The sequence below is a fragment of the Enhydra lutris genome, unplaced genomic scaffold (assembly GCF_002288905.1).
Source record: "Enhydra lutris kenyoni isolate GAN:26980312 unplaced genomic scaffold, ASM228890v2 scaffoldscaffold22, whole genome shotgun sequence".
NCBI lineage: Eukaryota > Metazoa > Chordata > Mammalia > Carnivora > Mustelidae > Enhydra > Enhydra lutris.
In genome coordinates, this window is record NW_019154106.1 from 32935725 (window position 1) to 32949725 (window position 14001).

General features: G+C 34.4%; 1 protein-coding gene across 14 annotated transcripts in view; it reads right to left on the reverse strand.

Moving 5' to 3' along the window:
- The window catches only part of LOC111150262 (methyltransferase like 15), a 398977-nt gene that overhangs the window by 315763 nt on the left and 69213 nt on the right, over nt 1-14001 (reverse strand). For all 14 annotated transcript variants that reach the window (XR_002640796.1, XR_002640797.1, XR_002640795.1 and 11 more), the window contains exon 3: nt 157-293. Coding sequence is in view for 9 of the 14 variants with exons in the window: in XM_022507704.1 (XP_022363412.1) it covers nt 157-293 (137 nt within the window). In the remaining 5 variants the exon portion in view is untranslated. The remainder of the gene's footprint in view (nt 1-156; nt 294-14001) is intronic.

Genomic DNA, 14001 nt, shown 5'->3' on the forward strand with positions numbered 1-14001 from the left:
AATATTTACATTAATTCCTTCAGGGGAAAAAAGAGAGAAAATATGTAGCAGAGTGAAGTATAACAACATACAAGGGAGAACAAATTCCAAAATGGTAAGCCCAGCTCTTTAAAACTCAGCACCAAAATTCAATAATTATACAAGAGAATTACTTACGGATACAATTCTGAAAACTGTTCAGCTATTGCATAAGCTGCTGGGTCTCTGTCTAAGGCATACAGAGTAATGTCTGACTCCTTCTGTAGAATGGCTCTTGTGTGTCCTCCTGAACCAAATGTCATATCTAGAAAAATCTGGCCAACACAGAAAAAGAAAATTACTACCTAGCATGAACAAAATATTCTTGCTAGCTACCTTAATTTCTAGAGGCACATATTGATTTTCTGAGCTGATAGCAATTGGAAAAACAATTAAAATTATTTTGCCTAGAGTTCAATTTGTTATACATGAGACCTGGATCAATTATGAGTGACCAGTCTGAAAGAAATGGTCAGAGTATCAGTAAAATGATCATCTCTGGCACAGGCTGGCCAATTTAAGACAAATTTACATTTTCCTCCAAAGGTCAAACTGGCTACAGAGTTATGCTGCTAGCTTTTTAATGCTTTCCAGCACCTGGCTGATGATAATATTTCCAACAATTTCTCATTATTTGGAAATAGCTTACAATTAGTATGGCTCACTTTATCTCAATTTCTCTAAATGCTTTGTATTACACATGAAGATATTCAAGAATACAAAGAAAGAATGAGAGAAGGAAAGAGGTAAAGGAAAAAAAGAATGAATATACCTAACAATAAATAATCACAGGACAAATCCTTAAAAATCAAAACTGGAAAAGGCTCAAGGCTTAAGTAAAAACAACTAGGGTAAATTCTAGCTTTGTCATAAGGACCTATATATTTTTGGGAAAGACACTTAAAATCCCATTGTTTTTAGATTTCCCCAAGCTTTGAAAAGAAAAAGAAAGTCAGAGGAAAAGAAGATACCATCAATACTTACCTAACTGGTAAGGTGACATATAATTGCTCATCTAAACCAAGACACTTGAGGGTGTAAGATCTGTAAGTAATAATTTTGCCAGGATAACAGTTTATTATCTACAGGGGTGGCTTCATGCTTAGATCATTCTAGAGAAACAGTAAAGCTAATTGGACTTGAATCTACTTCTTGGCTATTTTACTGGGCCACACTATAAAGAAAATAGGTCTCAGTTGGGCAAGAAACCAGACCTGGACCATTAGAAACATAATTGTGAATAAGTTAATTGGTTGTGGTTGATTTGGAAGTCAAGACACTCTTAGTGTAGATTAATGTGCCCTTTCAATAAGCTTCACTGGTATTATGAAAATAAAAATAATCATTCCAATAATATTGAATACTATGAAAAATGACATATACTATAGATCAAACTATTAAAAATATTTAAACATGTAACTTTTTCAAAGTTAATGTGAACACTGCACAAGAAGACAACTTCTTGAAATGGATCTGAACATTCTCCTGCCCTGAAGGCTACAAAGTATTTCTAGGAGAGTGGTCAGAAACAAGACACAAGTACGCTTTGAATTTTTGCTACCAGTTACCCTGCTGAGACCCATCCTCTGATCAAAAAAGTGAGCCTGCTATTTCAAGAATAACATGGAGGAAATCTTCTGATCAAAACTTAAAAGAGGAGGGATGTAAATTATGAGAGATGTACATGTGGTGAAAAACCACAAGCACTGCTTTTTAACGTAAGTATGTTAATACAACTAAAGCTTGCACTTCTGTCACTGTCAGCACAAAAGACATGGCTATACACTCTTTTCAACATTATAAATGATAATGTTAAAACAACACTTGAAACTTACCAAACTCAATACCCAAAGAATAATCCAATCAAGAAATGGGCAGAGGACATGAACAGACATTTCTGCAAAGAAGACATCCAGATGGCCAACAGACACATGAAAAAGTGCTCAACATCCCTCGGTATCAGAGAAATACAAATCAAAACCACAATGAGATATCACCTCACACCAGTCAGAATGGCTAAAATTAACAAGTCAGGAAATGATAGATGCTGGTGAGGATGTGGAGAAAGGGGAACCCTCCTAAACTGTTGGTGGGAATGCAAGCTGGTGCAGCCACTCTGGAAAACAGCATGGAGGTTCCTCAAAAAGTTGAAAATACAGCTACCCTATGACCCAGCAGTAGCACTACTCGTATTTACTCTAAAGAAACAAATGTAGTGATCCAAAGGGGCACGTGCACCTGAATGTTTATAGCAGCAATGCCCACAATAGCCAAACTATAGAAAGAACCTAGATGTCCATCAACAGATGAATGGATAAAGAAGATAGATAGATAGATAGATAGATATATGATGGAATACTATGCAGCCATCAAAAGAAATGAAATCTTGCCATTTGCAATGACATGGATGGATCTAGAAGGTATTATGCTGAGTGAAATAAGCCAATCAGAAAAAGATAATTATCATATGATCTCCCTGATATAAGGAATTTGAGAGGCAGAGTGGGGTATCTGGTGGGTAGGGAAGGAAAAAATGAAATCAGATGGGATCGGAAGGGAGACAAACCATAAGAGACTTTTAATATCACAAAACAAACTGAGGGTTGGTGGCGGAGAGGGATATGGAGAGGGTGATTGAGTTATGGACATTGGGGAGAGTATGTGCTCTGCTGAGTGCTGTTAAGTGTGTAAGATTTATGATTCAAGACCTTTACCACTGTGGCAAATAATACATTATATGTTAATAAAAATAATTAGAAAAAAAAAACTTGAATTTCTTGCCCCTTTTTTTAAGTAGTCCAATGTGAGGTTCAAACTCATGACCCTGAGATCACAATCCAAGCTGAGATGAAGAGTCAGACATTTAACTGACTGAGCCACCCAGGAGCCCCTTCATATTATTTGTATGGTTGTTAGGAGTATATACTTATAATCTCAAAATCAAATAATTTCCGTTCTCAGTCTGTATACTTATTTTATGTATCAATGAATAAGTAAAAATTTCCCACCTTACCATACTTCAGTTTAAAAATTTCTAGGGGCTTAGCATAATTTAAGCAAAAAACTTCTCCAAGGCAGAAATATAAATTACTTTCTTGTTATGCCCCAATATCAAGTCTTGCTATAATTCTGTATTTAAACTGAGAGTATAGAAAATAAAACAATTTGCATATGATTATTTTATCTCAAGCCAGGAAAGTCCCAATCGATAATTAAAAAGAAAAATCCTCATCATTAAAAATATTCTGGAAAATGTAAGATGATTATAATTTACATGATTATTTTTTAATATATCATGATTATGCCCTTGGAGATGTACTGACAATCAAGGAAGTTTCCATAGGAAAAAAAATAATTATAACCAGTCAAGTGTACCACAAAGCAAAGCTGGAGACATGGATTTATAAAACTACAAGTGAACCCCACCATATGTCCTAGGTTAATAGGTTACTGAAGCCATCAACTAGAATTTTGAAAATTCTAATATACATTGCTCATTAATGTAGGCCTTGTGAATCAACCAGCACAATAACTGAAAAGGGAGCCAATTAGTGTCTCCCTTCTCCTGGGTCACTAACTTGATATAAGACCACATTTTAAAATTTGTACTAGCTGACAATAAAATAATACTGGACAAATGCAAAAGAACAAATAAATCTGAGTGTTACAAATCAATGCTTCTATGGGTCTCATCTGCTTGTATTCATATATATATATATAAATATATATATATATATATATATATATATATATATATATATATATATATATATATATAATGTTTCAAACATAAAAGGAATTCTTTCTTTAAAATTACCTGATATAAATTATCTAAAACATAAAACCAATATTTGATACCAAGATTTTATTCTGACAGTCCCACTTCTCACTTGTATAATCCTGACCAAAGTATTTTAACCCTGAGCCTCAACTGTTTCATCTAAGAAAGGGGGATAAAATGTACCCCTATTTACTTCACAGAGATACATAAAAATTATCTTATTTCTCCCTTACAATCACAAAGTTGGTGTTATCAGATTTATACATACATAGAAACTAAGATTAAACTAAGCTAGTTAAGTAGCAAATGCAGAAACTGAATACAGGTATACCTGGCTCTCTTCTGCATTAAATCAACAAAGCCTGTATTTGCCCAATACCTTATAGTTTATTGAGCATTAACAGTTTTCCTACTTGGTCTAACAAAAGCTCTGTAAGTAGGACAAGTGGCTTTATCCCCATTTTTGCAAGTACAAAACTCAGGTGCAGAGAGATAAGGTGACTTGATCAATTTCCTATAACAAGCAAGTGAGGGAAAGAGAACTCTAAACCATGTGTCACCAACTCTGTATTTTGTGCCTTTTCTGAAAGAAATAAAGAGAAGAAGGGAGGAGTGAACAAAAGAAAGAAATAAAAAAGTGGATGACATAGAAAGAATCATGGTAGAAATAGCTTTATAAAAATTATATAAGAAAACTTTAGTTTTTTTATAGATCACCCATTCGCACCGGAATTTAGGCTCTCAGAAACCATGTCTTAATCTTTGTGTAGCAGGACAACTCTTGAGATACATGTGTTTCTCTCTTTTTTCTTCTTCTTCTCTTTCTATTTCAAGCAGGTGCCTAGGTATTTAGAGCTTTAGAAATGTATGTTCCTTGAGGATTTTTGCATGACACAAAGAAAAAAGTATCTTTCCTACCATCTGGAGAAAACCACTTTCCTATCAGTTAATATTAAAGAACAACAACAAAAAGCTCAGAAAGAATGCTAGTTATCCTGGGTAGGTTAGTATCTTTAAGGAAAAGAGAGATAAATCTCACTGAAATTGGATAGAAGAGAGATGGGAACAATGAACAAATTCCAGGAAGGTGCAGGACTAATGAAATGACTGATAGATGATAAGATCTCAAAGCAGCTGTCAATATGAGGAACTGAAGAAGGGTGGACCCTCAACACAGGGTTCCCAGTGATACCAGAGATTTCCATACCCCTCTTTGGCACAGAAGCAGCAGAACCTCTGGTCCTAGAGGGCCTTTATTACAACAAAAGGCATCTCAGGGAGAACTAAGTGTGGTATGAGATGAGTAGTAAGATGCAGGGCTTCTGCATAGCTCAGTTGGGGTAATGAGAATGACTGAGATTGATGGCTTCTCAGCACAGGGAGATTGGGGCTCAGAATCAAAATAAAAGTGACTTAAAAAATAAACATTTGAGGGAAGATGCATAACTACAGTTCTCCAACTCTGCCTACACTTTAACAGCATCAGTGTACAGCAGTAGATGCTTAGTAAATATTTAGTGATGTAATATGAAAAAAAGAGCTCAGCTTCCCAAGGTAGCTATGATAAAGATACCAATACTCATTTGTGCAAGTGAATTTAGAAACACTCCTCAAGATACAAGACTCATTACCATAAGACCACATAAAATAGTCACAGGATATCTAACTTTTAGAAGTCATTTAACACCAATATATTCCTAGAATTACAAGCTGTTTCATTAATGAACTTTTTCAGAACATTAATAATGATCTGATATTAATAATATTATATAAGTCTAATGCACCATGTTTCTATCTGTTGATCAGAATCCTTTACATTTGAACTAAGAAAATGAACATTTCTTATTTTAGGCAGTTCTTTGAATCAAATGCAAATAAATGACATTTTATCCCCATGGTCTTCTAAATATAGAAATGATTAGGTTCTACCTTGCACCATGATGAGTCACACTTGAATAGTTGAGCTATAGCTGTGAATCTGATAATGAACAGGGTACAGATGCAGAATTTCAGAGCTTAGAGGGACATAACACACTATTTATTCCACCTCCTCATTTTACTTATGAGGAGACCAAGGCCCAAAAAGGTAGCTAGCTAAGGGCAGAGCTAATACTAAAATATAAATCCTATGCTCTTTCCACTTCATCTCATAATATTCCTCAACTGGAATTATATAATCACACTGAAATAAACAATCATTCTTTGAAAAAAAAATTTTTTTTCTTAGTGAAGGTAGATATATATGTGGGAACTTTGTACCTTAAACCTCCAACACAGTTGAAAACAATCACTGTTCTACCATACTAAATTGTTTTAGGACTTTATGATGATAAATTTGTTGGATTTAATTCCAAAGATAATTATGTTGTATACATAGTCTCAGATCAATACCCATCTATTATGTATAATAGCAACTGGTGATGACTGACTTCTTGACAGGTTACAGTTTTAAAATTGACCTTGAAATTAAAAGCAAAGAATTAAAATACTTAAAATCATAGGCCCATGGGTAGTTTGAGCTAGAAGAACCCACAGAAATAATCCAATTTAATTCCATTAATATATACTGTTCTTTCTGGAGTATACTTAGCACTACTTTTACACCTCTCAGATATGATATTCTTTAAAACCTAGCTAGGGAGAACTGAGAGAAATCAAGGGATTTACCTAAGATCATCCTGCACAGACTAGATAGTTAAATGATTTATTTTTCCTAATCCAACAGTTCTAATCATCGAAATTTTCACAGTAGAACAACACTGTTAAAATTGGACATGAAAACCTTTTTAGCCATGAATAGCACGAGGGCAGATCTTTCAATTTCATTTTCCTAATGCTGATTAGTCATTTCCAATCTGTGCAAGATTTTTAATAGTAAGTTCTCATCTGAATTTGGAAACAATATGGCCTGATTTCACTGAAAAATTTCTTCCTATGAATATTTCCTTTTCTGGCAATTACTAGTTTTGAATATTTAGAATTGAAGTGTTTTTAAAAGAATTTTGGAAAACTTCACCTATTTGCAACAGGTTTCATTTTGAAATACTGACATGTCTCAGGCATATACTTAACCTTCTGCATTTTTTTTCAAGAGGTAAATTAAAATATATGGCATTAATTAATTATCTGTATATTTACTGAATATTCAGTACAGATAAGGTCATAAGAGGTAATAACTCTTGAGATACTAAGTTATGGGCCTTCCAGTTTGATGAGGGAATTAGACATGCACACAAATAATTACTAGTAAAAAGAAATCAGCAATATAAGAAAAGCATATACAACATTTCAGGAGGAGTGAAAAAAACATAAGTATTTCAATCAGTAGTGAGACGGATGAAATTGGAGTAGGTTACAAATCAGCAGGGCCATCAAGGCTGGACAGAAGTCAGAGAGCACCCTTTCTTCTCACTCTTCCATATTCCCCAAATTCAGTTAGCTACAGCATCCTGTTGATTTTACACAAATATGCCTTAAATTTTTCCACTCCCATTTTAAATTCAGGACCCCTTATTTCTTTGCTTTACTATTGCAATAAGTTCACACTCACATCCATACCTCAGTCGGACTTCTAATTCTTCTTGCTACATTATTAACAGGATATTTTTTCTGAAATAAAATTGTAGTATGTGACATTCCTGCTCTCAGAAGCTCTCCAAAGCTACAAGACACAGTCTAAATTTCTAGGCATAATGAATAATAGTCTTCAGATTCTGGCCTCTGCATTTCTGTCTAATATTATCTTCCACTCCTTACACATGGATTTTATAATATATTCTCTAGCTATACAGTTATAAAATATAACAAAAGCACCTATAATTATCAAACATGCTAAATAGTATCATGTCTTCTCTACCATTTTGCTCTGTTCCATCTCTCTCAAATTGAATTCTCAAACAATTATGAGAATTCTGATATGTGCACATCTCTATTCTTAGAGTTAGAAATACAAGTGTAGGCCAAAATAGACATGGCCCTTGTTCTCACATAGGTTTCAGCTGGAGGTCTTAGTATCTTTAATATATATCTTCTTTCTTTCCATAATACTCCTCTGGAAGATGCCCTAAACATTTGTGTCCTGGATGCCAAACATTGCATGACAGAGAATATAATCAATAAATATCTACTGAATAAATAAATAAATAAATAAAAACAGAGAATGAAATCTTAGCAAAGGCGTAGATGTAGGAAAGAATATGATATGTAGAGGGAGAACAAGTTTGACTGGAATGCAGGATGTATTACAAGAAGAGAGTAGAAAGGAGAAAAAGGGAGAAAACAGAAACAAGAAATTAAAAACTTCCACGTATGTGCCAGATACTATTATTTGTTGTGATGTGTTCCCTGTGGCCATCCTAGAAGTAGCCCCACAGGACAAGGTAGGAAATAATGCTAGAAGGTAGTGTGAAGTCAACTCCTGGCAGTTCTGAAAGGCCCAGGTAAGTAATTTGCATCCTATCTCCTAGATAATGAACAGCTCTGAAGACTTCTGAAGTGAAAAAAATAATGTGACTGCCAAGAGTATTAGATGGATGGTAGCTTATAAGAATATTGTGGTGACTTGGTATAGAGCAAGCACCCAGGTAAGAGGACACAAAGCCCGAACTGCCAGTAGGAATGGAGAGTAATAATGATAATAAAAATGTATAATACATTTACTGAATGCTTCTTTTACACCAAAAATGGCACCACACATTTGCTCTGCATCATTCATTCATTTTATACATAGGCAGAAACACATACACACACACACTCACCCACATTCATTTAAGTTAGTGGGATTCTCAAAACCACACTTTGAGTAAGTTACTATTGTTATTACTATTCTATAGAAGAGAAACGGGAGATTTAAGAGAGAAGGTTCAGTGGATAGTCTGAGGTGCAGCTAATGAATGTTGGAGAGAGATTTCAAAAACAATTCTATCTCCTGAACCTGTACTCCTAACTACTTAGCTTCTCTGTAGAGGTAGAACAGACTAACCTGATGCAGTGAGTGGAGAAGTGAGAAATAAGAACCGACTACAAAGCATGCTATCTGGTAACTAAGAGTATAGGACACAACATTCATTATGCAATTATTATGTGCCAAAGCACATTATGCCACACACTTTAAAGATTTGAGCTAATTTAATTCTTACAACAGACTTATGGTACATAAAATAATTCCATTTCACAGATGAGTATATCAGACCCATTTACTTAGGAAAACATAAATCAGCAGTACCATTAGAGAAAGAGGCAGAAATAAGCATTTCCTTCTCCTCCCTGCCACCTTGCTACTCTGCCTCCACCATCTCCCAATTAGTGTTAGAAAGGCCAAGGAACAACTTCTTACTCTAAAAGAGAAAAAATCAGAAGTATGAGACGATACAGGCACCTTGATAGAATAAAGGTGTTAAGAATTCTGTATGGGAATAGAGTAACTCCTTGTAGTAAACTTGAAACAGTGAAGTGAGGGGGCACTGCTGAGCAGAGATTTTGAAGAGAATAATAATTATAAAAAGCTGGAAACCCAGAAATGTAATAGGAAGAGTTATAACAGCATTAATCCATAGTGGGTGGAAGAAGTTTTATTTCCTAAAATACTTAAAGAACATTAAGTTCTAATTATATTTTTAAACTTCACCTTAGTCAAAAACATTGATACAATTTTTAAAAAGTAAGATAAATTACTTCCGTTATAGATCCAAATTATCTATGCAGCCTTTGGGAATACTGTACCCCAAATACAGTATACCTGGCACACACTTACAAAAAGCAACAGAAGGGAGCACCTTGATATAATCAGTGAGGCAAATATAAGAAAAATGAGCTAGTTATTTGGACATGATATGATATATAAGATATATTGGATATTCCGACTTAAAAAAATCATTAGAAGAAGTTATCTGGTTTATAGTGTCACCGGAATGTTTATAATTGCTTAGGCAAGCTATTGTTCTACCATTGTCTACTGAATCATACAAGAATATCACTGACTTCTCTCAGGCTTTACTTATGAATCTGTCTAATCTATTGACAGGCAGACATTTGTCAAACTGATGCATCTACAGACCTGAAATAAATCAGAACATGTAACTCCAAACATAGAAGGCTACCAACCTTATAGTCAACTAACATTCTGAACAAACATTTTTCCTACCAAACCCCTTGATTTATTATTGTCTTGTCAAGCTCTGTTGAGTATCCGTCTGCTACACGCTTATTTTGTTTTATTTGTAACTATTACAGGGGCTTATGTAAAATGAAAAGAAAGTCTCAAAAGAACATAAAAGTTATACCTCAAACAAAACAATCAATGCATTGCAATAAATTTATCTCTTTTCCCATGTTATCAAGAGTTTTGGTGTTACTATGATTCATTCTGCCTAAATTCTACAAACATTTCATCTTGTAGTTTAAATTCCATCCTATCCACAAAAGAAGCCTCTACGTGTTGTAACAAAATTTATTTTTTCTCTTCTTTACAAGTATGCTCACTTACATTAAATTAAATAATCAGAGTATTCATCTTAGTGTTAAGTAGGTTTGCTCTCATCTGTAACATGGATGAATTTCAATCATAAGACCCAACCATGTACAATGAACTGACACTCGATCTGCTCACAGGTGCAAATTTTGTACAAAGTTTGAATTAGCACAAATAGCTAAAAATAATATGGCAAGGATGGTCTCAATAAGCTTAATTTCACGGACATTTCTGGCCCAGACAATGCCAATCTGTCAGCATCATTTTTAGTAAGAAAAAGAGTTTTTATCTACACCATAAGGAAATTCATATAACATTCTAGACACACTTTCTCTGAAAATGCCACATAGGTATTCTCTTCTAAGAATTATTAAAAATATAGATTGTTTAAAGTATTGGGGAAAATCATGTGAAAATAATAGGATATTGAGCTCTTTAATCAGTGTGTTCATCAAATGCTCTTTTCAAACTTTTTTTTTCTTTTTTCAGTCAGGGGGACACAAGTCATTTTACTGAGGGGAGTTTCAACATGGTTCCAATACTGAATTCTTATCAGCATTAAAATAAAACCAACGATGGTAAGATTTTCTACTATTTGGCCTCTACATAACATTACCTTTATACAAGTCAAAGTGTGTATGTATATGTACATATAGTTTAAATACTTTTATATACATACTTTGACTTATATAATGTATTATATTTGTATATGTATTATATATATATGTGTATATATATACACACACACACACGTATGTATACGTGTGTGTGTGTGTTGGCATCCAATCCACTGTGTGCACATGTGTGTATGTGTGTATGTGGGCACATGTACATGTGTGTATGTGCACATATGCAGGCACCTGTGTATGCACATGCAGGCACATGTATAAAAGCAGGTGACTAGAAGCTACCATATTATTTAACTGGCTTAAATATGTGACTCAAGGTAGGGCAATTTTCAGACTCACAATAGGGTACATACTACACTACCATGAATCCTTGCATGGAGCAAATGACAGAAAGTAAAACTTAAAGAGAAAGAGTTTCATAGGTTAGTAAGAAGGAAATTCATCAAGAAAGTGTCTTTAACATAATTCAAAATAATCAGAAGAGGCAGGTTCAGTAATTTATCTAAATACTTTTAGATTTTTTTTGTGACTTTCAAGTATTATATGAATTGAAAAATAAGATATAAATGAGGCATCAGTGTAAAAGAAGGAGACTGAAGATCAGTATCTCTAGTTTCTGGCCCAGAATCTGTTTTAATTGCCATAAATCTGGGCAAGTAACTTAACTTCTCTGAACCTCTATTTCCTCATGTGCAAATGGAGGTAAGTACATCTCCCACCCACATCACCAGGTTATTAGCATATGGAAATAAGACAATATGCATAAAGGAAATTTGCAAATGGTGTAGTTCTATTTATATTATTATTAAAATCTACCTTAAGAAAATATTCACAAAAGGCCTAAATTCCATAATAATTTATACTAAATACAAAAGTGATTTAGCATACAAAAAACTGCTTTATGGCTTCTGAATTTGAAAAAAACACTAACAGAACTTTCAGCTGGCAGATGGTCTTTTTTTTTTTTTAATATTTTATTTGTTTATTTGACAGAAAGAGAGAGAGATCACAAGTAGGCAGAGAGGCAGGCAGAGAGAGAGGAGGAAGCAGGCTCCCCACTGAGCAGAGAGCCCGATGCGGGACTCAATCCCAGGACCCTGGGACCATGACCTGAGCGGAAGCAGAGTCTTTAACCAACTTAGCCACCCAGGTGCCCCAGGCAGACGGTCTTTAAAAGGACACTCTCAATAATGTACCATTTCTAGAGGCACCTCGGTGGCTTAGTTAAGCAACTGACTTCAGCTCAAGTCATCATTTTGGGGGGGCCTGGGATCCAGCTGCATCGGGCTCTGTGCTCAGCAGGGAGTCTGCTTCTCCCTATACCTCTGCCCTTCTCCCCCCTACAACCCCGCTCATGCTCTCTCTCCTTCTCTCTCTTTCTCAATTAAAATCTTTACAAAATAATAATAGTGTAAAAAAATAATAATGTAACACTTCTAGAGGGAGAAATTTCAAAGAATTTTAAATGGAATAAAAATCACCAGTGCTATATCTGAAATAAGACAATTTCATATTTCTTCTGTCTTTGGTATGTCTTTTTTTTTTTTTTTTTGGAAGCTTGTATGAAGACAACTTAGTTTTTCTGTTTTGTTTTGTTTTGTTTTGTTTTAGCATCCAACAATTTATTAGTTGGGTAAAACACCCAATTCTCATTACAACACGTGCCCTCCTTAATACTCATCACATGGTTACCCCATCCCCCCATCCTCCCTTCTGTAATCCTCAGTTTCTCAATTTGTTTCCCACAGTCCAGAGTCTCTCATGGTTTGGCTCCCTCTGATTTATTCCCATTCAGTTTTCCCTACCTTCCCCTACAACCTTTACTCAGATGTCTTTGGTATGTCTAAAAGCTAAGAAAAATATCTTCAAATTATCTTTTAATTGAGCCCAAATCACAGCTTACCAGACGATCTAGATGATCTTTAAATATTTATTCCCTAAAAATTTTCTTGAGTACAGTTAACACACAATGTTACATTAGTTTCAGGTATACCACACAGTGATATAACTTTTCATTATTGTCCTCTAAAATTTTATCAGACTACTAATCACAATTTAGAGTGTATAAAAATTCTATCTAGGGACAATGAATTGGGCAGTGGTGCAAATCTAACTGCACCAGTATTCTAACATATTACTCGGAACAAAGGGTTCAAACTTTCTAAAATTTTAACTGGCCCAGAAGACTTTATATAACTTTCAAAGTAGCCAGTTGACTCAAAGGAAGAAATACTCATACTAAAATCAATTAGCTAATTATCCTGACAGTAAAGAAAAATGACACACTTATTGTATAAATTTTATATGAAGAATGCAGAATTTTGGAGTATAAATTCTGGATGGAAATATAAGGACTAATAAAATATATTCCTAGTTTCCTGATGGACATGCAGTCTACTTCCGCAGACCAAACACATATCTACAAAATGACTTTATAATAAGAAAGAAAATTCCAGGCATGCTAATAAACACCAGTGTATAGTTACATGGCAGTACTAACAAAGAGTAAACTATGACGTCCAGAAACAAATACTATTCTATGTAGTCACGGTCTGAAAAGTCTCCTTCATTAAAGATGGCCCTAAGTCAAGCCTGGATTATAATTAGCTAATTATAACAGAGGGGGGAAAGATGTGTGCCAGGGGACAGAAAAAATCTAGAACAAAAGCAGATTAATATTATTCTTGAATCATTAACTGATTTAAGTGTATGAAATACAAGGTTTGCAATAAGCAATAGACTAAAACAAGCTGAATGTTAGACTGTTTAACCATTCTTTCTAAGTCTGCTCTCTTAGTTATTAAATGGGAGTCAAAAACACTGCCATTACAGTATTATAATGAGGATTAAATGAATTTCTGTGTATAAAGTGTTTAGAATACTTCCTGGCACACAGTGAGTGTTCAAATAATAACAATCACAATAACAAAAATAATGATTATAATAATACCTACTACTTTCACTGACAAAAAGCAGAACAGGCAAGAACCCACTGAGCGACAGGACTTACACTGGGATAATAACAGATGGGGAGGAAAGGGTCCATAGGAGAGAAATGACAGAAGGAATGCTACCTAAAGAAGTATTCATACGAACTAAAGCTT